The sequence below is a fragment of the Vanessa atalanta genome, chromosome 5 (genome assembly GCF_905147765.1).
Source record: "Vanessa atalanta chromosome 5, ilVanAtal1.2, whole genome shotgun sequence".
Lineage (NCBI taxonomy): Eukaryota > Metazoa > Arthropoda > Insecta > Lepidoptera > Nymphalidae > Vanessa > Vanessa atalanta.
Genome location: NC_061875.1, coordinates 12,099,839 through 12,127,688, shown reverse-complemented (window position 1 = coordinate 12,127,688; position 27,850 = coordinate 12,099,839). Strand labels below are relative to the sequence as shown.

Genomic DNA, 27,850 nt, shown 5'->3' with positions numbered 1-27,850 from the left:
GTATGGAAAACAAAATAAACAACACAATATTATAAGACCATATCTGATTATAATATTATGAGCTGAGGTAATCTAGAATAGATTAGATATACTTTAAAGATGGTGTAATCGCTACATTCATGTACGTACTAAATGACTTTGAATAAATTTATTAGTCATTATTGCAAATTAATATTTGGCTTAACTGAAATAATTATATTTGGTTGCATATTTATAAAATTCAATTCAAATCCTGTGCCAAAGTCGAATTGGGGACAATGGCCATTACAGAGTTCTGTGTGCCTATTTTGTGTTCACATGTTGGCGTTGTTCATTAGACCTTAAAAAGTGGTACATTTGAAGAATGTAAGATTTTCATTGTATATTACTAGAGACATCTAGTTTATTACATGTGAACTTTTATTTTTATCTTACACCATTTTTTAATCTTTTCCTCATAAACATAACTGTTACTAATGTTTTTTAACGGAATAATTACGTTTTATAATATGAACAAATTATATTTATTATTTAGGTGGTTTACTTATCAATAACGTGGTAAAGCTACTTGCCACTAGATGGCGCTTTAAATTTTTTTAAATATAAATAAAACCAACAACATGCATGCTTCAGATGTTTTATTTTTATTATTTTTCTTAAAACTATAATGAAAGTTTTAAAATTTATCCAAAACAGTGTTGTCCTATGAATACGAATTTGTCACTTGTTCTTGGAATTTCATTACCTAAAGATGTTTAAACTTGAAACCTGAGAATTACTAATAATTTAAAATGTGGAGAAAGACTAATACTATTTTTTTAAATATGTTATCTATATATTTGTATGGACTAGTTTAAATTTTTTATATAACATTAAAATGACAAGTGCGTATTCAATTTATTTATTAAGAGACGATATATTTAAAAAGAAATTGTGTTTTTCATGAAAATCTAGATAAATTATCTATACTAACATTATCACTAGGATTTTACAGTACAATAATTGCAATCTCACAAAAATTAAAAAGAAAATCTATTTTGTAACGAAGTAACTTTTTTAAAGCAAAAGATGAATGAAGTCGTTTTTAAGAACTAACTTTAACAAATTGTATTCATAACAAAATTCGGGATTATAATTTACACTTGTCAAATAATTATTTTTTAAATGCGAGGACTAAAATATTGGCATTACAAGTAGTTACACCTTCGTTACATAAACCTTAAAAATATACAGAGTGGAACGTATAATTAAATTAATACTTATTTCATTAATATTATTTCACAGTAAAATGCCAATATAAAGTACGACACATATATGATTGTTATAACATTATATAAATACACTTAAAGCAATGAGAATGTTAGCGATATTATTTAATAAAATTTAAAATATTATTTATTCATGTATATTAAATATTTATTTTAATTTGAATAATTTGAACCAATATTTTTTAAACTTTGTGTTAAAAGCTGTTATTATCTTAAATGCTTACATTTTTGAATTATCTTACTGACTAGGTCGTTACTCTACATCATTTTGATTACAATTCCGAAAAAATAATGTTAAGTGTGTTATATAATTTTAACAAATAGAAGTAAAAAAATTTAAAAAAGGCAAAACACCAATTAGGCTACATTATCGTTACGTCAGAAGTGTAACATAGAGCTGCATCCATTCTCATAGATAGTCTAAAAAGCCATTCATCTTAACTTATACTTCGACAGCCTAAGACTTAGTACACACGATTTATAGTAAATAAAATGTTCACTCGAAACTTCACTTTGAAGTAGGTACTTATTATAATTAAATATTTTATAAAAAAATAAATACTTGCGTAAATAACATAAGTCATAAAGAAGATTCTTTGCGCATCGGGTGGGTATTGTGGAAAAATGACACACGTAGTCTTTATCGATTAAAACAAGACTATTTATACAAATAATAACAAGAAAGGTGAAAAAATGCGTAAGTAAGCGAGTAATTTGAAGAGTTAAAACTAATAGAAAATGTTGTAGTCTTTTTAATAATATAAAAATTTACAACGGAATAAAGCCAAAAAGCAGCTTGCGTAAGTGCTAAAAGAAATTTAGGTTTTCGAAGCGCGAAAGTTTGGAGTGAGAGGAACTTAAGGAATACTTGCTGAATCTCATTCGGAAACAAATCTGAGGGACACCCATTACCAAATACCGCGGGTCGGTCGCGGGAGCACGACCGGCGCTGGCGGCGGCATCATGTCGAATTCTTCAACAATTGTTTTAGGATGCAAAGCGCTGATGTTGTTGTCTAATGTGTATGTTTTCGCATGTGCTCTTACTATGGCCGGTTGTGATTCGTTGACGAGCCAGTCGTCTCTATTGCGCATGCGCCTGCGTCGGGAAACCTGCCTGTCGCGCAGGTGTTGCAGGCGGGAGAGGTGCACTTTGATCTGCTGCGGGCTGAGACCAGTTCGCCCGGATTGCAGGATGTCAGCGTTGTACTTGTAAGAGCCCTCCGGATCGTGACGGTTCCATTGGTATCTGTAATGTAAATTAAAGCAATTATAGTACGAAGAGTAATAGTCTCATTAGTGCTAAGGGAGATAATGATTCTTAGCGTCATTAACTCATCCTGAAATTTTATATTATTTTTTACTTAAAAAAATAACAAAAAATAAGAAAACAATGTTAGCAAATTTTACAAACCAGTTTCTAAAAAGAAATCGATTGTTTATGTAATGGTGAAGAGTTAAATGTGTGAGTGGGAGTCTTTAGAGTAATTTAGTATATATTTAGTGAATGCGTACCCTGGGAATGGTCTTGTAAGGCGTCTCTGCGCGTTGGGTCTAGATCTCTTCCTCAGTTCATTAGGTCGTAGGTCGTAAGCTTTCGGATTGTTGCGAATCGGGTTCTTTGTTCCTCGTCGAAGTGGGTTAGGATGGAGATCGTAAGACTTGGGACTTAGCACTGGGTTACTGGTGACGTCATTGGTCCTCGGGTCGTCGACTTCCCTGCTCACGCTCGGTGCAGTTATCTCGTTAATTTTCCCCATCCTCTGGTATCGTCTTCGGAGTTCTTTCAGTTTCGATTTAGGGACTTTCTTCAGTTTCGTCTGACAGATGAATTGGCGGGGCTCAAAACAGTTGCGTGGTGCCCACCTTAAAAAAAAATTATAGTTCAAATATAACTTCAGAAATGTCTTATAATTATTATTATAACCATTGTAAACTAGTCAAATTCGCAGCTTTACCCGCGTCGACTTTAACTTTTCACGAAAATAAATTGCCATTGCGGGTGAATTAAAAAAAAAGTAGCCTATGGATCCTATGGTATGGTATCTTCTTTAGAGTTCGAGCTTGCTTCGTACAAAATTTAATCAAATCTGGTTTAGCTACTTAAACCGTAGCAGACAGATCGAGTTACTTTCGCGTATATTATATAAAGTATAGTATAGTACAAGTTTATTCAAGTCACCATAACATGGTATTTAATTGTCGTCTCAATGTCGTTCTATAAGAACTTCGTACACATTAGATGAATAGTTTATTACTGTCACGTAATGTTTAGAGTAAATTAGAAGGAACCGTGTATTACGAGCTTGAGGCGGCGCATGCGCCGTGCATTTCTTATAAATGCCGACGATTTGAATGCCACGCACTGTCTTGCATATGAATGCATGTCGCAAAAAATGAGCGAAGACAATGCATAAGCCGAAATTCGATGTAATGCATTTTTCATCATTATTTATTGAACTTGACGTATGAATAATTAGCTTTTGTAAGGTACTTATTCTGTGAAATTCGATTTGCATGTATGAAAGTTTTCGGTATTAAAAAATACAAGTAATTGTATAATTTTACTTTTTCATTTTGAGTTCTTGGTAGGCTTTGAAGTAATGTTAAGAATGTTCAAAGATTCTTATCAAATGCTATAAATATTAAATGAAAAAAATGTCGATAACTTATGTAACTACAGAGCCAAATGAAACGTAATTGAAATTACATTCAGATATACTATTAAGAGTAAGGGTCTACATAAGTTGTAAGATTGTTTTAGGAGCACCGTCACATATAATCAAGTCAATTGACAAAGGTGATGTGAACACACATCTGTTCGCTATGAATGCGAATTGAAGTGTAGGTCAAATGGTTTGACATTTAATTTACACTTCTAAGTAACGATCCATCAAGCATGTTCGTCATATGATTGTTCATTGTTCATTTAAGCTACCTGTCCACAACATATGTTGATTAATATAGCGCAATCAAGGCTAGCTAGACTATAGACAAAATGCGATTTTTCGAAAATTCCACGGCCATGATTTTGTTACTATTTCATTTAATCTACACTAAAATAATTAAAGCGTAGGTAACTCTGTCTATCTGTAGCACTTTCAAGTCCAAACAATTGTAACGAATTTATAATTGTTTTTGATACATTACATGAGATTCTAATTAACGTTTGTGTAAATTTATTTCTATTTTATTATTGTATATTTATAGTTTTGTAATATGAACCAAAATAGGCAGCGATTCGATCAAAGCCATAGCAGGTAGCTTATTTGTAAATGTATCCCTAAACTTATGTCTTTATTTGTATTTGTGTTTTTACGTATTTATATGTAAAGCTGTATTTCTAGGCTAGATATCAGACAGGGACTAATCTAAGTTTATATCGACTTTAATTATTAATTAGTTACAACTTATAGGTAATATCAATAATAAATAGTTTATTTTGTTCTTTCTCAAACAATAAATAGAACAATAACCCAAAGTACATTTTTTTCACAATGGCATCCTAAATATTCAATAAATGATCCACAGATCCAATTAGAATGGATCAAACGATATATAGCTCAGTACAGCGCGATATGACTAACTCCAGTGGGCGGACATCCTTATAGCTTCGGATCTAAATTAGAAATCTGAGTCTTTAGAACGATAATAACATGTTTAATTTACAACCACTTTTAAAAATTCCGAGAACAATAAATAGTTGTTGTATTTCATTTTAGATATTCGAAGTCCTGTCATTTTAAACTTGAAAATTAATAATATTCTAAAAGCTAATATAACTACCGACACAAGGCCAGTTTTAAAAATAATATCTATTACAAATAGACAGAGGATTCACGTTCACTAATCAGATTTTAATATTTTATCTTGAAAGAATGTGTGGTTCCGAGAAATTGATCTGTAACAGTGGTTTGCATAAATAAATAATATTACAAAGACATTAAGAAACATTCTATAAAACTGACTTTTTCATATATCTTGACTTAACATAACATACAACATATTACTTATATCGAGAGGTATTGCCGAGAGTCGAATTATATTTACATGTATACATACTTTCAAAGTAACGTCGCATTCAAAAAGCGCTAACGTCCGTTACTTCATTTGGACCCTTGAATTCGCTTCGAATGAAACAATCCTTGGATAAGTGTAACAATAACATCTGCGGTATTAAGGGCTCACAATAGCCCTGCGCTGTTTCAACACGATGGAATCGTAAAATTTTATATCGTTTTCGTATAAACGTTCTTTGTTTAACAATAAATGTTAATCGATCGTTTTATTTTAATATTTTCAACGGTACAATTAAAGAGAGTCAGCGTAAAATAAATTTTCACATACTAAATAAAAATAAAAAAATATCCTACTATGTTTCTTTTGCTGGTTCTTGGAATCCTGAAGGTCAACTTTTTCTGAATTCTATCACCAGGGTAAAGTTTCAAAAGAATTGCTTCTATGTCGTTTTTTACTTTACATAATAATATATTAATAAATACTTCGCATACGTCTGATATCCGTATATATTATTAAAAATGAACGATATAATCGATCCTACGCGAAATAATAAGAGACGACTCTGAATAATAAATAGAAAATACGTAATATTCCATAGTCTTGCTGTTATTGGATTGTACTCAGTTTAGGGCTGGATACGATGTGTCATCGTGCTTAATCTACTTATACTTCTGACCTTGATTCCCCCTCGCTTATTTTAGTCACGAAATGGACATTTGTCCAGAGTTAATGCTATTTTGATCATAGATAGTTTCGTACGTAAGTTATCGACGACATACGTGCATTATGTACAGTTCGTATGTTTATTACATGACATTAATATCCAATAAACTAAAATATTTTTTAAATATTTTTTATAATACATCTTTGACTTATCAATGTAAAATTACTTTGAGAATTTTATTGCAGTCTGTGGTTTCATTAAAACTCGGAATATTGTGCTTACTATTCATAAAGGGTCTCCTAACTTTATTATTTGTAAAATAGCAATAGTTATTCAAACAACGGGTAAACTTTAAAAGGGTCGACCAATTTATCATTTGTAGAAAACATAAAAATTATTCTAATAAAAAAAATAATATATCTATGACTAATTCTTGATCATTGAAAAATCATGTTAGCAATATTATAGCTTAATTGTCAAACGATCAATCTCTATTGCATTGTCCTTCGACCAATTGACAGACGATTAATTTGGATGAAAGCGAAGTTCGAAATCGCATCAACATAAATTGTCGAATGCACTTTGTCTAGTCCCTCGGGGCAAAGATTATTTCGGCAACAGCACGTAGGATACATACGTACTATATAGATACGTATGTCTCCTACATGTTGTTACGAACACAGGTTCGCTTAGAAAGTATAGACAAAGTAAAAATAAACAATGGAATTCGGTATGTTTTTTTTATATTGTACAGGACAGTTCAGCTTATTATACAGGAATAGAATGTATTTATTGTATACAATTATATATTAATGAATTTATACCAAACCGACTTTAAGCCATACTGCTTGTAATATTTAAAACGTTATCAAAGATTAGTATCAAACGTATTATTTGATTGTTAAAAAAGAAGGTTTACTTTAGTCGCCCGTGCTCAGTTTTGAGTCAGGAAATAAGTTAGATTACCGCGCGAACAAGGAATAAATATGCTTCTGATATAGACCATGTTCATTTATATTTATTTCGTAACAAACTTTTGTGGAAGTTATATATGTAAAAAATAAAATTATTCGTTAAAACCATACTCATTTTATAGAGTTTTGAAATGTTGACTTATAATAAAGTGTTACGTTCATTTTATAAGTAGGTTGAATCAGAAATAAAAGTATAGAATGCGCTATGAATCATGTGAGTTGTAAACCTGTATGGAATTACGATTCTAAAGACACATCATGTAATTTTAAAATAAAGTGCAGTCATTTTTATATATATTTTTATAAATACGAAATTCACGTATTTGTCCTAAAACTTTAGGTTAAAAATCATAAACTTTAGTATTTCTTAGAATTATTTTTACATTAAACGTCATATCTTTAAAAAACCGTAAGCCATTTTCCATTCCACGGTGATTTATTTTTACGTTCATCTTAAACATTTATACGCTCCATATATTTTATGGGGTTTATATGAATGAATCACTCATTATGGTTAGATAAAATTCAATAATCGTAATTCGCATCACTTTAATAATTATGGATTTAAATGAGCAATAACAATGAATTAATTGCCTCGTGTTTTTGTTTTTCATTCAACTTTATAAACGTATTGCTCCATATTTAGTTACATAACCAAAACGATTTGAATCTTTTGGATAGTTCTATTTATAAGTTTGTGGTTATAAATACCAGCAACTCATATGGTACTTTACAATTAAAGACGTTACCTGTACAGCAACTCAGGAGTCATGGCTATACAGTGCCACTGTAGCTCTTCGGGAGACAATTTCTTCATTTTGGAGAAAGATTGATAGTGCATCTGTCGAAGCTCGCCACCCCACTTCCATGCTCGCGATCCGTAGTCATAGATACCGCCGATCCAACGACTGGCCTTTTCTGAAAATCAAATACCATAAATAATATTTATATTTAATGTAGAATCATATTTAGGCAGAAAAATATTGTCATGATTTTCACATTGTCGGATATTTGGTACATAATTTAATGTCTTTTACAAATATGTGTGGACTATTTTTTTTTCTTCGTGTATTTTATACTAGGAATTCTAAAAGCAATATTTAAGAAGAGATCTTACCAGTGATTTGTACTAGAGAGACAATTAAGACGTTTTATGCTTAAATTTTTTGGATCCCTTCGAATGAAACCTAATACTAAATAAGCTTATGTAATATAAGTAATTTGTTGATTAAAAAGTAATTTGCTAGGTGACAGATGTCTGTAACCCTGCAGGTATTTAGCAAGTCGAAGTTAAATCTGATTACTCACCAACATCTGGTTTATTGAGGTAGTTTCTTAAGTTTCTGTCTTCCCATCTGGCCGGTACGGATAGACTGCTATCTCGGTCCTAAAACGGAAAAAAAATAAAGTTTAATCATAATTTTATTATAATATATATCGGAAATACAGATTAACAATGCGCTAGCGCTAATAATGTTAGGAGTGACGATTTAAGTTTTTTTATAGAAAGAGCATACTATTTGAAAATTTCCTTATATTTCATCATCACTTCAAATTCTCCTTTACTTGATTTTTGTAACTATATTGTCGTAAATACGCTTTTATAAATGATGAATGAAAATAAATATACGAATTTAGGAACTCTATACTATTATTTCTAAAAGTTAATTCTTTCAAATAAAACCTAAAAACATTAAAAAAAAATAGTACTAATTACTAATTTTATCCTAATCGCTGCTATTCGTCGTCGTTACACCTTGAAATGTCAAAATGTTTGATCAGAGTGACTGATGATGAACAAGGCGACCTACATAAAATGCTTTAAATTAAAAAGAAAACAGATTCCCAGAGATTATTCTATATTTATTTTTATTATATAACTAATTTGAAATAGATTTTTCTCCGAAGCTTTCTACCGAACAGTTATCCAGCACATATCTTTATGCAAAAATCAAAGTCGATTTGTTGTAGAGTTGTTTCGTGAATAAACACACACACACACACACACACACATTTGCAATACTTATTCTGCAATACTTAACTCTAAATGTTGAGCATGTAAACTTTTAAAAAACATTTATTTACAAAAGGTTTTCGAACGTGCTCGTATTGTGTAGTTTGATTTTACAGGTTAGTTTATCTAGTAAGAAATGAAATCCATTGTACTTAACGTTCACTTAATGTTAATCAAGTGTTAAATGAAAGAGTAATTGTATTAATTATGCTTGCTATCCTTTCTGATTACTCACACGAGAAAGAGAAACCAAATTTTTTGGTTCTTTTAATTTCGAGATTGACAGTGGAATCGGGACGAATATTTATAAATAGATAGACGATAAATAAAGCTTTCTTCATACAAATAGTTCGACTAACAACATTTGTGCTATCTGATTTACGATGGGCGGGTCATTCCCGTTGCGAGAGAAACTTTGTAACAATAACTAGTGAAACTAACACAGACATCGAAACATGTTTTAACGGCCATTGAATAACAATATTGCTTGAAGACAAAACATGGCGGTTTTGAGAATTTACAAAGTTTAAGTTATTTAGGTGTTTCCTGTTTCATTTTCACCTGCGGTTTAACGATATACCTACACTATTATGATAATTTAAAATTGTAATACGTCTTTTTATGGTAACATCAAATTTGTTTTTGATGGCGTATATTTTAATGCTTAATGTAGTTTGTTGCTAATAGAATATGTCGCATACTTTCGTATTCTCAGATCAGTTTCATGTTATGACCACTTTTACATCGACAACGTACCAATTTAACGAAACTATAAAACTATTAATAAAATATACATTAGTTGTAGGTATATTCATAATTCTGTATATACATATGTATATGTATGAAGTAGTGGATTTGACAATTATTATTTATCATTTATATTCTGATATTTCAAAGATTATTATGTGAACATTTCACGTGAATAATCTAATTTATTCTAATTTTATATTCTCAGATTTTTTTCGTTATTAAAAGTCCTTGATTTTAATTGGATTTAAAATTGAATTTCTACAGTCGGAAGGTAACTACTGTTTCATTCCGCCTCTCGATAGATTCTACATTCGAACTGGTGGTAAATTTAAAATCCAATCAACACGAAATCCTACAATAAATTATGTTTCGTTTTATATTTTTGGTAGGAATCTGTTATATTCCTATGAAATTTAGGATTATTAGAAAAATATTTAATTTCTCTCCCCGTTTTTAGGATAGTTGAAATGAAATATAAAGGCCTTACCATCGTTTAAATTTTTCAATTTATGAATGAGAAATTAGATATTGTCACCATTGTATGATAACAATGACATTTATTTTAATTGTCATCATTTATTGCATTTGTAGTTGTAAACAGTCCCTACAAATCGATCAGATAGTGGAGGTCACTCCACGTATGTGACTCGCATCATTTTTTACCGATTCTATTTCCCGTTACATGTTTATCGAACAAATGACATATTGTCATGTCATTTTCTAAATACCATTGTCGACTAACATCTTGGTCGCAGATTTAAGCAATAGAACCTTAGTTGTTTTATTACAATGAAACTTTATTCTGTTTTGTGTTCATTTTATTTATCAGAATTTAAATTCAATACAGAGGAATCGATGGGAAATTTACTGATTATATACATATATGTTCTACTCGTCATTAACAAATTAATCTTGCGAATCTTCTTCATAAGCGACGAACATTAATTTCATGCCTCGGTGGTATTAATCTACGTATTCCTATTTTGTTCTCATTCATACAATAGTTTAAGCTTAGTTACATATGCTCAGTAACTCAGTGTGTTGTTTGTAATAAGAATATCTACATATATATTTCATCGAATAATTCTTCCCGGATATATCTGACGAATTTATCGAACACAAAAACATTATTAGTGCGGCCTCATCAGTTCGTTTTGAATATCATTAGCATTTGTCTCATTTAAATCGACCTCTTGCTCCGATCATGATGTCATCAGATCCTCCCGTCATTGGCAATTGTCCCACTTCGCCATCACTGGAGTTAATATTGACCATTTCTGAAGCACTTCTTTGTTTCAATACGCCGCTGACAACTCAATTACAAGTATTCTTGGAACAAAAACCATCGTGTCGCTAAGTCTGGTAAAATCTTTGTTGGATTTTAAACTCTAACAAACTTCGATTTAGGTTTAGATACGAGATTATAGGTAATATAGCGTGTTGTAGTATTTACAAGGCTTTTTACTAGTGACAATCAATGGCAAACATCTTAAAAGGCAATGCTTTCTTTTAAATTGAGAAAATATGTTCAAAATATTATGTTTTGCTTTTATTTAAAATTTGTTTTCTGTTTTATTTACAGCTGCGTATTTGATATGTTACAAGTTTTTCACTTTCATGAAATCGGTTTTATATTAATGAGTAATCTATTGATATATGACCTTTTTTTAAATAAACTGTATACTGTACATTTATGTTGTTAACCTAATTTTAGATGACACATATTTTGAACATAGTTCATGAATCATGGCACAATTTCCATGGGCTGTAAATAAGAAAAATGGTGTCACACATTATTCACGATACACTTAAAACGATAAGATGATATTCGACAAAAAACACATCATCACTATATTTTATAAAAAAATTATACATGCATATACATATTTATGGTGCATAAATGATATAATCCGTTACAATTGGATTATAAAAGGCGAAAATAACGGGCTAAAGCTAGTGTTGCTAAAGTGCTTGGATTTCTGTATTCTGATGAAGGCTCAGTCAGTGTAAATTTAAACTTAGATAGTAAGCAGAACATTTTCTAAGGTTATGCCGATGCCGTGACTGGTGACAACACAGCTTGCTTTACCGGAGTAACGTAGCTTATCTATTGAGTCTAGGGTTCTTCAACAATAATTTTATGTGTTTAAGTTGTTTATAAGTGTACTAGCATTATGTTAAATAAATGAGACATTCTTAGTTCCGTATATTTCGACGTCTATTGCAATATTAAAACTTTATTTAAAAAGAAAGCAGTAACGTATATCGCAGATGAAACCGCTTGGAGCAGCTAGTAAATATTTAGTATGTAAAATTTGGGACTTTAATCAGATATTAGTTTTAAAATTTATATATTTGGATAATCTCTAGAAGATCTAGGCATTATCGGCATTATCGTTTACAATTGATTATTTTGATGGGCGTTGATAAGCTCTTCTTAGAAATGCATCAACGAAGGCCGTCATTATTGACTTACTTTCCAGATAAGAAAGTAGGTTAGTATATAAAAAATACATTTTTATGTAATAAATTATAATTAATGACTTGAATAAGGTTTGAATAGTTTTTTTTAATAAATGTTTATCAAAGCAAAAAACAGTTTTAAATGATTCTATGGGATTAACTTTGTTGCACATATTAAGTATTAAATTCTATTAACACCTGAAAACTATGAAGGCAATTTATCCATGTCCGGTGTTAAGGATATCCTGTCCTTCACATCTAATGAAAACGATCGGATCAGTTGTGTAGTTGCGATGAGGTAACAAACAGATAACCTTAATATCGCATTCATAATATTACTGATATATTATTTTAAATAGACAAACGTCTTGCAGTGAAACAATTCAATATTCTTCTTTTAAGTTTTCGCAAGCCATGCCGCACGACGCTCAAAGCTATAAAGGTGGTGTCCAATCGAAGTTCGATTTCTTGCCAAAACCAAAGCTAAAAGTGAAATTAAGAAGACGATTAAAAAGTCACTTTGCAACTTATCGAAAATAAGAACTCTTCGTATATTAATTTGCTTTTAAAAATCATAATGAGTTTAATAAGTAAAAGCGTTTTTCTTAAGAAGTGTAAGTGCAGTAGCCAATTATGATTAATACCATCGCTAAGTTCAATATAGTTTGATGTGTACTGATTGTTCATTGTTCGCGATTTGACGATGATCGCTACCACCTGCTGCGTTCACTCGTTTATTTTAAATTCACGAAGAAACTTGGCAGTCTTGTAGCGTAAACAACCTATGTAACAGCTGGTGCAAGAAAACATCAGTTATGAATTTAAAAGGTTATATTTCGAGCTAATTCAAACGAAGGCCGCGTTGTAACTGATTTAGTTATGTTGTAAAACATTCATCTCCGGCTTAGCCAATGGAACTAAATCAAAATGAAATTCATAATCATTTCAAGATGCCTTATTGATAAGCACAGACAGTTTATAATTTTTCGAGTTCTATTATTAAATGAAAAAAAATAACTGCCTCCTTGGCCACTAAGCTAACTCAAACTTATATTTCATATTATTTATAATCTTGAACAAGATAGAAGACTTGATTTCCTTTTCTAATCCAATATATTTAGATAGTAAATGAAAGCAACGGAATCCAAATGCATCCTGGATCGTTCTTGACCTGATGAATCATGAATCACTTTAGTGTACAGTCGATAATTCTCTCGATTCATTTTCTATTTATGAGCTTAGAAAAAATGCAATACGCTTTCAGCTTATTGCAATCTCTAGATTTATATGTTCATCGCCACGTATAACGCAGTGTGCACTGAAGACGTCTTAACGTCTACAATTTATGAGCATTTCGTCTGCAGTGTCTGGAGTTTTCATCAGCATTCCGATTCGATATGTGTTCAATGATATCTTTGGCTATAACTCTATACCAAATATATAATTTTGTACCTAAGACGTTCAAGGTGTATATTATTCATACACTGTTATTTTGTTGAAACTTAGAGAAAGATATCAAGATTATCAATAAGATATCAGTAAATAATACTTTTTGGTCAACGTCATGGAGTGGACAGTTTCATCGTTTATTTCGTTCAGAACGAAATATACATATATTTTCTATGAATAATTAGTTAAATTCTGATAAGAATATTTGAAACATTTAAGTAAATATTAGTTTAAAACAATTATTAAAAAAATATGTCTATATAGCTAATTAAATAACTAAAACTATATAATAAGTTATAATGCTATTTTCTGATGATAAATAACTTCGATACTGCAATAGCAGTATGGAAGTTGTATTTTTTTTTTGTTATAAGTGAGCAGACGCAAAACTAGCAGCGGTGACCATCATCAGATAGCACCGTGATGGTAATTGATAACCACTGCCCATATACATTGGCTTTGTCAGAAATATTTTTCATTCCTCTTATCACCAATGCGCCACCAGCTTGGTAACTATGTTGTTCTATCTTACGCCTGTAGTTGCACTGCTTCACTAATCCTTCAAACCGGAACCTGAACATGGGGGTGGCAGATAGACGGACTTCCACAAAGCCCTACCACCAAGAATAACACAAAGTTTTCAATACGTTCATGATTTATTCAGTTTGAAGACCTTGGCTACTAACAGTTAGATGAGTTATATTTTGCAGCCACAATTTAAGTTTACGAGTTTGTATTTTACGCTAAGCATTTCTATTTTATCGTTAGATGTGTCCAATAAATTTATTCTCTCTTAAGTTTTATCACTACTAACGTTAAAAATAAAATAAACCGCGAGTAACAAAATGTGTGGGCGATTATTCGTTACTTATCTGTAGCATGTCATTAAATAACTATAATCTAATTTTAGCTAACGGTGCAGTCAAGAAGGGGAAGCATTTACCTCATAAATATATAGCGGTTGTGATATTACATGTATGATGGTTCGTAAATTTTATATATATATAGGCTTGTTTGTGTTGATTTCATTCATTATATCTGAAACGACAATTACTCGCTCAATGAAATGTCTGTTATAAGGTCACATGCAATCAAATAAAAAGGGAAAATAACATAAAATCGAGAGTTAAAATGATTGAGTAATTTAGTATTGAGGCCCTCTTCCGAAGAGTTTATTGCAGTTTTAATTGCCTTATATAATGTTATGCTATAAATCAGTTTTTATTGAAAAAAAACTGATGTAACTCTTTTAGTGGAAAGCGACATTTCGGCCATTTCAATGACTATATGTGGTTATTCAAATGAAGAACCTCGAGGCATGTGAGGAATTAAGAAATTTATTAATGAATATAAAATTTAAAAACGAACTTATATTCCATAATAATAAAATAAATCGTAAAAAAAAGATATTTTTTACGATTATTTTGACGGTAACGGATTATTTCCCACGGTCCGTATATTTTTGTGCTTATCCACTAGCTATTAAAAGCTTAACAATCAATTAGTCTGAAAAATAAGAATGCTTTAAAACTTGCTATTAGTTTTTAAAAATAATTATGATTAGGCTAGGAAGGTGAGTGATATATACAAGAATGAAGGCGCTATATAAGTTGGTCGATAATTAATTAATCACTATTTAGTTGAGAAGATAGGGTTACCAGGCCCCAGTTAATGTATTTTTAAAGGCCCTAAATATATTTTTAAATCTTGAAAAAGCCTTAATAATATTTGCTTGTTTGTCTTATTATTGCAGGTACATCTTGGAGAGTGTAACTTCAGACCGGCCAACATAAAAGGCCGACATAAACTTGCGCGTATTGTAATTTGTGTGTGTTTATTGTGATCTGTTTTATTCCAGTACTGCTCGTATAAAACCAATATTTTATAATACGTTCTTTTTTTTTACATTATATTGTATGTACATAATACTATATAGTGGTTTTTTCTCCAAATTAAAAGTTTACGATTTATTTATTTTGATGATAAACATTTTGGACTTTTTAATTTTAAATTAAAATGTCCAAAATAATTCATAAGATTTATTCGATAGAGTTTGGTAGCCATAATATAAAAAAAAAATACTTCCATTATTTCTCAAGCGAAAGTAGATCTTGGGCGACGGTAACGAATAGTCCAACAAATAATTTATGACGCACGTAAATGTGGAACAATGATAAATGATTATGTATCTCCTAATGAGAGAAGAGATGAATCTCTCGGTTTTAAAATTCCCGTGAAGACTTCTATAGAATAAAGTTAATATTTAATAGATAACTATTTGTATAATTTGAAAACAGTTTGTTGATAATTTTTATTTTCCCATCTGTCACTGAGATTTTCTGAACCGAAAACTACAATACCCTTTTATTGGCCCTATCTGGAATTTAAATCTTCAGCTTTATAAATTTGCAAATACCATCGAGGCATTAAGATGTTAAGTACGAACAATATGAATGTATTAATCTCTTTAGCTGCTCCGTTTTCTGGCAAAAAGCGTAACTGTATGATTGAAAGCTTGACTGACAGTTTTAAAATTACATACGTCCTTAACGGAACAGATACTTATGAGAATTCCTTGTTAAATACAAATAACATTATTTTTATCGAATACATTTTACAATCATATAAAAATTAGGTCAGGTTTTATATTTCATGTTCCAACGAGTTGAAGAATCAAATAATATGAAATTTGTTTCAAACTGAAACTGTGCACTTTTAACAAGATTTCGTCCGACATCATATTACCAGTCAGCCAAGAATACGCTCGGAGCAAAGTATAGAAGATTTTTCTATCTTGTGCGGAACAGGATTGTTCAGAATGTAAGCTTATTGGAATTAATGGTGAAACTTATTCTGAAACTGCAGTGCAATTCGTACGGAGCTTGGAGAGCATCCAACGAATGTACGCTCCTTACGATTATTATGTGCACAATTTTTATCGTCGCGGCTTGTAATCTTTGGTCTTCGCGCTCGGAAATATTTTCACGAATTACATATTTTTAAACGGGTTTTTTATTTTTTACGGAAGGACAATACTAGAAGTCTAATCTGTAATAGATAAATAAATGATAGAAACTTAAATGAGACCATTCATCAGCTGCGATTTACTATAATCTATAGAGTAATTTCTCTAAGATATTTTTAAAAACCATAGCAGTCCAAGAACAGAGACTATTTTGAAAAGCATTAAAAAGATAAAATTTTCGCTTAGAAAAGGTGGAAAGTTATATTTAATAAGTTACCACAGAAACTCCTACTCTACTTTATATTTGTTAGTTAAGGATAAAAGCAAAATGAATTACTAGCATTCTTATCCTACGAAGTAGCAATGTTGATAACGTTGGTTCAGTTCCGATGACAATGCATTTTTAGGAAAAGAATGGCCTGATTCTACTCCCAAGATTTTCTGCAGGCGCAATAACTCCTCAACGGTCAACAGCAAAGACAAGAAAGTGATATACATGACTTGTCTTTTATTTATTTTTTACTACTACTTTATTTCACATTTCTTAACTAATTTCGTTAATTTAGGAAACCTTATATCTTGTTTGTTGTTTTCTATTTGATTTAATATTTATTGTCGATCGTAAGTAAATAGCGAGGCAAAAAGTAAATATATTAATGTATTTTTCGAAAAGATATATATGTACTTCCGAGCCAATTGGCGTCGTCCTTATATTTACATCACTAATAATAAAGTGATGAAAATGTTTGTCAAATTCTCATTCATCCGGAAGCTAAAATAAATTGTAATATTGAAATATGGCTTAATATATATTATAAATATTTGATAATTTTATTAAAGAACTTTTTCAATCAGAAAATCTGTGTGTATAATATTGTTCTATAAGATTTTTTCTTTAATGGTTTTGTATATTTTTTGTGGCATACAAATTGTTATTGTACATCTTTTTTTTTTGTTTAGCATCTAGTTATCTACTTTAAAGTTAAAATCTTGAAGCCTGTTAAATGAGTTTGGAATAAAATTCTCCGAAGAATCGATAAGAAACTCAGCGATTACTATTATCGACCCATATTAAATATAATTAGTTATTTTTATTAAATTATAACAATATATTTTTTATATATAACTTTGAATCGATAAATACAAAATAGTATAGTCTCTTGTGGCAAATTTAGTAATTGCTCCATGTTTGAAGTTATCCTCTACGTGTCTATTATATTAATTATAAAAAAAAAAACGTTCTCGGAGCTAAACAAAGGTGATTTGAGATCAGTTCATCGACCTTTTGGGTAAATAATTGTTGCTCAATACTATGAACCGGTTAGACAATGAATTTGCATAGCGCCCAGGTGACTGACGTTTTATTCACTGTCAATTACATTATAATACTGATAACAGATATAAGTAAGTATCGCGGTGGCGTTTGTAGGCAGATTTGCTTATATAATTACGATAGGCCTTCTCGAATCTATAACCTGCAGCTTATTACTATCATTATATTTGTAAAGTAAAAAACCTCGAATTATTCATAATTTAGAACGAACGTTATACTAAGTGAACATCCAAGCAAAACACAGAATTGTGCTGTACACAGTAATATAATTTTTGTAATTTAGTAAATAGTAACAATCATCCGACTTTTTTTAAATTTCAAATTCGGTGACTAAATGCAGAAACTAAGACAAAAGTCGTCATTCATTAGATCGTCATCAAACGAGTAATAATTCAATATAGTGTAACCTATAATTAAGGCAATAGACTCGGAATTCCATGTATGATTTTAATAGTCAGGGCCTGCCACCGTTTAATTACCACCTCAGTGTCAAGCTATTTAACATTTAAACTAGTCATACATATTTTTCTTAAACAGATATGGCGTCAAGCTCGGCGCCTTTTCGTCGCATGGAAATGTGGGTTAAGGTTCGGTACAAGTCTAAAGCTATTATATTTACAATATCGTTAGATAAAGTTCTATATAAATAAACATTGTATTTTAACAATTAAATAACATGTTTGTTTTAAACTAACAATTATGTTTAATAACAACAGCAGTAGATTGTGTTTAATATGGTTGATGTATTTTTAAACATAAACGAGAACAAGAGTATTGTAATACATGAAGCTGGAGTTATGAGTGTTGTTTATAACAATTTAACACACATTGGATGTTTATCAATATACTATTTAGTTTTAATATAAATAATACTAATTGTAAAATAATTGTTTGTGAGTTTTTTAACTTATACCATACGATATTGACATTGTGTTCGTTGAGAATTAATTGAACATTTCTTACACAAACCGCTGTGAGTTGTGCTTGTGATGTCAGCCGTGACGTCACCGTTCTTAACGTGTTGCCCTTCAATATTACTGTTTATTTATTTGACACATATTACATTGAGTTATGAATGAAAAAATAACGTTTAAACACATGCGACAAAGCAATTTTACACGTGTCTAATTGCTGGTCATTTATTTTATTAAAAGTATATTGTTTTCATGAATATGATGGTATTGAAAAATATTTGCTAAAAAACAAAAATAAAGTTGACAACTTTATTTTATTTACTTAATACAAATCTCAATGAAATTTATCTCAGGTCTACGGAGGATTTGGAGGTGATAACAGCACGTATTCGACGAAAATCCGCGTAATGATTTCGAAAAAGTCGAAGCTTTGTGTTTGACGCCTTAAGAATAATTTACAAGCAAGCTATGGCATAGTTAATATGTTTTACAGTAAAGATATTTTTATGAACAGAGGTAGCAATTGAGTTACCATTATGTGTGTCTGCCGTCTGGTAACTGTTCTCAATTTTTTGTATAATGTAACACATAGTATACATATTATTGACGTTTTTAATTTAATCAAATATATCTTTATAAATTTTAGAGACGTTAAAAAAACTTGTGTAAAAACATGTGTTATGTCTAATTTATTACTAATTTGTAGAACCTAATAACTTAAAAAACCATCATACATTTTAATATATATTTAAATATGATTTATCGTTATTATCAACAAAATGCTATTATGTTAATTTAGTAGGCATAATAAATTAGACGATGATTGCACATTTTGGCGCCAGACAAATATTGAAATGAAGTAAAGTAGATATCTGTTTTAAGCATCATTAATATATATTTATTACTTTTAAAAATATATAAGTATATTAATATTATGATTAATTTTATTAAAAAATAAAATGTATCATAATATATGTACGATTATATGTGTTGTGTCTCTCTATGGTTGTCACGAGTAGCTTATATAATAAATACTATACTTATAATAGATAAATTAAAAGAATAATAATGACTTAATAAAACATTTTTTAAAACAAAATCATCAGGTTATTTGTGATTGCTCAACCTTCGTTTCGAAAGGTGGGTTCAGAAGAGCTATTCTTTAGGAGCTCATATCGTGTCTTTCACGTTCGGGTTTTGCGGTTAGTTTCGTATTTGTTTTTATAGAATAATTCTGCTGTTCTTAATTTTTTATTTGTGGTATAGGTTGGCGGATGAGCTACCCGATGGCAAGTGGTCGAAATGCGTATCAAACTTTCTTTATATCACCAATGCGCTACCAACCTTGGGAACTAAGATGTTATGTCCCGTGTGCCTGTAGTTACACTCTCTCACCCTTCAAACAAGAAAACAACAATACTGAGTATTGTTGTTTGGCGGTAGAATATCTGATGAGTGATACCACCAAGAGATTTTGAATTATAAAAATCATGACGAAGTAAACCAATGATATGAATACATAGTAAAGTACGTCAGTCAATTAGCGATGTTCCCAGTCATTACTTCGTCGGGTTGAGTGATGAGGGTTTAATGAGACTGCATGCACGAGCTGATTGAGTTACTCTTTGTTCATGCGACATGATTGCATACTTCAGTCATCATTGGAATGATCCGTATTGTGAAACAAATAACTTCATATTCCAGCTATGAGTAATCACGAGGTATAATATAAAATACAAAACTCTGTTCCGATTAATTAAGTGCTCTTATGGAAAGACGAATGAGTTTATTTTTATTTTCTTAATTATAATTATTGTAGGAGGACATCTCCCATAAACATTGACGCTATAAGAACTATTAACAATTCGTTATATTTCCTACGTACAACCGTATCTGCGAACTGTAAAGTTATAGTAAACATTTTTGTTTCATGGTAATTGCATTATATTTAAAAAAAATTATAGTGGATGGCTTTTATTACACTAAATTATCAGCTTTTAGCAACAGATAAGTTTTTTTTATTTTTTACATAACATACTACATACTTGATTGATAAAAACTCCGGACAGTCAAGCAAAAAAAAAGGTAAATTAGTTTGATAAGTTTAATACTGGGAAAATATTTGTCCTTTAATAATTTCTTATGATGTTATCATTAGAATTACATTTTAAATTGCAAATGCAAGTCAACGACCACATATAGCATACAAAAACTCGAAACCATCTCAAGATTGCCTGGAGGAAGTGTTGATAAGTGGTTGATTGATCATTCTGCGGGTGCTTAGCACCGGCGCAGGCGTGTGTTAAGCAAACCCACTTAGACGAACTTATTTATAACATAAATAAATTGATAGGGCGTTTTCCGTATAGGTGTAATTAGATATTAATATTACACAAAGATTCCTGGAACGTATTATTGAGTGTATAGTGGTACCAAGTGTTTTTTTATTCATAAATAATCATAATACGAAACCATATCATTTCTGATCGTATCTAAATATCAATATGTTTATTTAAAGAGAGCTCGTATTCAATAATGTATTATTTTTGCGTAAATAATAATATAATTACTCGGTAAAGACAAATAGAACATTCTGATATAAATAAAGCGCAAATTTTTAAATATAGAATTCAATATGAAATTATAATCTCAGCTTACAAAGCTAGACGCTTTTGTAACGATGATAAAGACATGCTCAGGGTGACACATGTCCATCAAACCGCAATTGTTATTCTAAGCGGTAACGTTATTTTGTAAGAACAAATTTGAAACTGAAATGTGTAAAACGACATCCATTGACATGCGAAATTGGATACAATAATTAAAGGGGCCAAGAATCATAATAGCATATCAACGAAATTTAAATTTTGAATATTAGCCTCAATAGCTCAACAGTAATGCGAAAGTCCCCTTGGGCGATTGTCATACCTACTAGAATATGCTTTAAAGTTTAATTCAAAGGCAAAATTGAAATAGATTTTATAAATTTGGTTTTTCATAGCGCCTTATAAATGTCTAAAGTAATACATACTTTATTCGACATAAGGGTTGTCATTTTTATATAATTTTATCAAAGTTTTACCACCTCGCGATGCAGTTGCAACCTTGTTCAAACGTAGGGCTAAATAGCGAAAAAGTGTTTGATTGCATTCAAAACCTACTGTATAAAGTTTGAGGTATATAGAGATAAATCCTCAAGTGAACCCGTAAAGAGTCAGGGCGGGTGAAAATGGCATTGACTTTTACCAAAAGGTCGTTAGATAATATCGTGATCGATATCACTATCTCTTAAGTTTTTTCCATATAACTTCGCAATTATGCAAAGTGGGTAAAAGAAAAAAACTGTAATCTTAAGTTGTCGATAAAAGATTCTTACAAAAATGTTTCTAATTTAAATTATGGTCAAAAATTAAAAAATATCACAAAAAATGCTATCACTACAGTTTTTCTAAGATGTTTTAATTAGATTACAAATGACTAGATTTTTAAATGTCAATAATATAACAGCGGCAAAAGTATAAAGTGGAAAAAAAAACACAAAAATAATTAAAGAGAAAAAGTGAGCTGCTCCTATTAAATGGTTGATTAATAAAATTGTAAAATAATGCTGAAATCTTATAACATTTTTAAGTTACTAAATTGATAAGGATACAAACGAAAACGCCGATCAATCGGCGCATGAGTGCCATTGACAATGTAATCGATGAACGAGATCAAGATCATGGTCGAACAAAACACCAACACAGTTTGGTGCAAGTTACAGCTGATTGTCGAAGTGGCGATGTCTCGAATATAAGCTAAGAAGCTACGAAGCTAAGCTAAGATACGGCACTACATGTAGTGATCATGATCGTCATCGCCTGCTATTATTTTATTTATAGGGTCAGTGCAATGTGTGTAAATAGAAAGTATCTTCCTTGCTTCATATCAAATCTGGTATCTCTCTATTTTGTATATTTAATCACTTTTCGAATTTCCTCTTCGCTTATAGGTCACATTTATAAATTATTATGTTACAATTACATATTATGCTTCATTGGTTTGGAACTAGCTTAGGGTAGTAAGGCTGCAAATCCCAAAGTTCTGGGATCAAATCTTTGGTCAAGCCAATTAATCAAGTTATTGGGTTTTTCTGTCGAACTCATTAAGAGCCTAGATTAAGGAAGTTAATCGAAAATAAATCGTAAGTCGAAAAGCATATAAAATAGTTGGTCTTGCGCCTGAAGTCCTTCCAGTCGAGTCGGTTTTGCTATCGCATCCGATAATGAGGGTGAAGGAAGTAAGAAACCACATAATTATGCACTGCGCAGTTGCCTAGTCTCCTTTGAGAAAGACCGACGTGGCCAATATCGATCAGGACATTATCAAATAATGTTTCTTTCATTGAGTCGTATGCTTGTTTTCCTTAACCATTCATCGAGCTGAGTTGAAATATTGTTTTTGAGACTAACACAGGACTGTCCATATTGCTACCTATTTCGTGAGTCTTTGTATTCTATAGTTTTTAAGAATGAAATTTAAGGAGGCATTGCAACGCATGCCTACCATAGCTAGTTATAAAATATTATAATATACGTGACGTGGTATAAGCTGCTGCTCGTGGTTTCACTAATATACATATGTTATTATAGACGGTATAAAAAGTTGTACTTTTCCGACAAAAAACTGGATAGGTTAAATCTGTACAAGTGTCCAGAGACAGCTTCTAGTATTAATATGAAAGCAAAACAAATGAATAAATTTACTTTCACATCTGAATGTTTAATTATACGCTAATTTGGAATATTTTGTAAATGTTCCTTTTTTATAACATAGATAGGCTGTCCAACCTCCGAAACTGAGATGTCATGCCCCTTGTGCCTGAAGTTACACTGGCCTACTTATCCTTCGAACTGAAATACATCAATTTTAAGTATTTCTACTTGTCGGTGAAATATATCATGAGTGGGTAGTACCTTCTCAGATGGGCTTGTACAGAGCCCTACTACCGTGCTCTAAATTGTACAAAAAAGGACAAAAATTAAGCAAATCATGAATGCTCTGCAAACTTTATTATTATGATCCTTTTTAATCTTGTAAGTTAAAATAATCATGTAATACCAATAAAAATTTTCAGAATTTTATAATACGCGATTATAAAAGCTTAGGAATGTCTTCGGTAGACATGTTGTGACATATTTTCTAATCCAGTCAACAATACATTAGCGAAAGAAGTGATTTACGGTTTCATTACGAACGAAATTTACGATGCGTCAGTATTGAGTTACGTAACGTTTCTTGTGGGTGTTATTTAATTATGTAATTTATGTATACGTTTATGTATACATTTTATTAATAAACTGACTGAATAATATATACAGTTAAACGGGTAAGTAGTATTCGTATGATTAATATAATATTTTTGTATTTATATGAAAATTTGTACATCTCTAGACTGCTACACTTAACTTCAATTCCTGTCGTATGCGTCTGTATTGTATCATTTGGTGTATAATAATTAGTATTGCATTTTTTTTTATTTTATGTAATAGGTAGGTGGACCGGCAAATAGGCCACCTGATGTTAAGCGGTTACCACGCGCTGTTAGAAATATTAACCATCCCTTACTTCGCCAATACGCCACGCCACGCCAATATGATGACACGACTCTATATATTAAAATAGATGTTCCTATGTACATTGCATTGTAGCAGTATGCATTTTACAAGAATGTTTCTAGAGATTATCGCTATACGTGCAAACATGCAATATTTTATACAACTGTTTATATATAATGATGATGATGTTCATGTCTTACTGATTAAGAAGGGAGATCAGCCATCTACGCAGAATATAATATAGTGCACAATAATACAGATGCACTCTCTATTCAACTACTTTCGTCACTACTAATCCGTTCCGTTTAGGTGCAGTACCAACACCTTTATGCGCCTCCCGTACGGTAGTGTATACACTTCCAACTTCCGGTCACCGGGTTGCTAATATTTATAATATGAGAATATTTCGATACATTAACCCTATAACTTTTGATTAGTTCGATTTACCGTTCGAACCTCGGATTATGCGGCTTACTATATATAAATGTATCTTGCCAGCGAGGTAGACAAATCAAAGACTGATGTAAAGTTTAATATCTTTGACATAACTCCAGTTACCAAATTTGTTGATTCATCATGCGTAATATTTTAAACGCGTGACAAAAAAGGGAGACGAAAAATTACAGAAGGTAAAAATAAGACGCATTAAATACACTATAGTCATTAATTAAATGTAATTTGTTCACACATCAAGTGTGAAAGCGTAATGAGACGCGCAGACTCCGGACAAGTTCACAGATTATGATCACATGTCAATTATGAGACGTCAACGTTGCGTACCCAATTTACTGATAAATTAATTTATTACCCGTCAGATAACTTCCTTCGCAGATGGAAAACATATTAATTTATCGTTTTTTAGAACTCGACTAATTCTCGTAATGTCTGAATTGGCAATTAACTGAATTTAACTTTGATTGAAATTGATAACATTAAATTTTTACGATAAGTTTTTCGTGTAACTGATTAACTCGATCGATCGCAGATCTTGTTTTTGCAAGTTTTTTAAAGAATAAAATACAAAATTACTTTTGTATAATTTTGATATTTATTGTAGCATTTTTTTTAATAAATTCTTTAAAAATAAGAATTAAATAATACAGTCAGGGTATTTTAAGTACGAATAAACGAGAACAAATAGTTTATTGGGTTTAAATAAAACACACGCATGAAACGAACCGATTCCAAGAGCAATTAATTTTACTAGTATTCTACTAATGGGATTCTGTATTGGGAATGAATAGAAGGATTTATTAGTATCGTTTATAATTTCATTTAGACAATATTTACATTGAAAATGGAACATACTATTTGTAGAATAAAACAATTTTATAGCTTCAAATATACGTTTATTTTTTTAGTAGTAGTTTTTAATATTTTTGTACCAAAACAAATTGATAAGTAAAGCTAGTTCGATATATGACTGAATCATTGTGTACGTAGTAGGCTTACGTAGTAGTATTTTAATATACAATATTTAGTCAGAGGTCAGATTTATTACAAAGATGATTTAACTAATGCGGTAGTCGTAAATATTGATTATGAAACCAGTTTTCTCATAAATAAACTTGACCTCATACGTAGTCTGTTAATCCACGTCACTTTCTACAGCGTGCCAAATAGGTCGTAAACCGGTTAACTATTTCGTACTACAAATATGAAGCGTATTATAATTAAGGTAATCCTTTACTAATACATAGCAACATGCTGCACTATCTCGCGCTATATCTCTCGTTACTTACCAAGCTGTATTACAACACAATCTATGACTATAATAAGTCAGTGGCTAAAGTTTCGTAGTTTTACATACCATATAATGCTTGACTGTAAAAAAATAAATATGAGGATAATTGACGAGTTAATTAGTGTGTCCAATTTCAACGACGTCAACGAAATTATCATACATTTAAATGTGACATTTAAATACAACTATGTTTGCTACTGAAGCTACATATCCAAATGCACTGTCAGTTTTCATCTTTATATACTGGCGTGCCAATATCATCGCTCATCCTGATCGCTGGCATCTCACGTGTATTTTCTAGGAACAAGACTTCCCCAAGTCTTAAGCGAATAAGCTAATAATGGTTTTTAAACACGACATAATAAGATGCAATAATTATTTATTTGGCTATGTTTTATTTATTTACTTTCTTTTTTTATTTATTTAAATTCAATTAATGACAAAGTATATTTTTTCTTTTTTTTTTATTATTAATATAGATGTGACAATACTTTTTATTGCAAATTTAAATATTAGAGAGAAAAAAAAACGCTTCAGCTTGAGTTTTAGACAAAACATATTTGTTTGTATATTTTCCGATGTGCGAAGATTATTTACATCCGAGACAGTCCGCAATGTTACGTGCTATTGAGTAATGGTCGAATAATAATAATAGATATGCAATTCGAGAGAAATATTTCCCAGAGGAATATTTCCAGAGCGTCCATAACTATTATTGGTGGTTTATTCTTTTCCTAGACTAAAGATGCTTTTCTTTTAATCACTATAAACCCTTATAGAACATGAATGAGTATTATTGCAGCATTTCGCTTTAACGATGCACGAAATGGCTTATGCCTCTTAAGAAGGCAATGTTTAGTGATTGAGGTGACAACTTACGATCAGGGTTCACTAATCTTCTCAGTCGTTAGTTTTTGTATTATCTATATATATATTATATATTATTTATTTGAACGCGCTAATCTCAAAATCTACCAATTCAGTTGGAAAAAAAAGACACAAGACAGACAAAATAGTGATGCAGTTAAAGAGGCGGAGGAATAAATTTGAATGCAAAATAAACTTTTCACTCTATAGGATCTTATCTAATTATAAATTTAATGTATTTTACATGTTCAATATTACCTGCTTTCTATAGCAAAAACGATATTATATATTCATACTATTTGGCAGGAAGTAAAAATCATTTAATTCATTGATATTTACAGTGACATCAATCGCCTTTTAGGCTAGATATTAGCAATACAAAGTATCGATTTTTATCCGCAGAAGAACTGAAAAAGAATCTTATCGTGCTTGCACAATGTCCTTACCACATGGTAATAGTTAACTAATAACTATAACTAAACTTAATTCACAAAAGAGAGTTGTTGATGTTATTTTGTTTACAAAGAACTTTGAACATTCTTTTTAATTCTTTTTGTTAGTGGTTGCCTTTTGTGTGTATCTTTTTACTTTACGGTTACTTATTTAAGTTACTGTGTGATTAGAATGAGTTAAATTTAGCTTACATTTCTTTGCCTTGATCTTCAAAGGACTTTACGAGAAAAACAAAAACAATGGATGAAATACGAGACGTTGTTACTCAGCAAAACAAATGGGAAAAGAAAACCATTTTTGTAATATACTAAATAGCATGTATTTATGTCTCTGATGTGTTATTATTTTTGTAGAGTGGAATCTTTTAGCACATTTGTTGTCAGTTTTGTTTATCATT

At 30.7% G+C, this 27,850-nt stretch overlaps 1 protein-coding gene across 1 annotated transcript in view; it reads right to left on the bottom strand.

Annotated features, from left to right (window-relative positions):
- Nucleotides 1–623: 623 nt before the first annotated feature.
- LOC125064235 overlaps nt 624–27,850 on the bottom strand; it is a 122,528-nt gene continuing 95,301 nt past the window's right edge. The window contains exons 4-7 of the mRNA XM_047671182.1: nt 8,213–8,291; nt 7,654–7,822; nt 2,762–3,112; nt 624–2,495 (exon numbers count right to left, since the gene is read on the bottom strand). Of these exons, the coding sequence (XP_047527138.1) occupies nt 2,156–2,495; nt 2,762–3,112; nt 7,654–7,822; nt 8,213–8,291 (939 nt within the window). The 3' untranslated portion in view covers nt 624–2,155. The remainder of the gene's footprint in view (nt 2,496–2,761; nt 3,113–7,653; nt 7,823–8,212; nt 8,292–27,850) is intronic.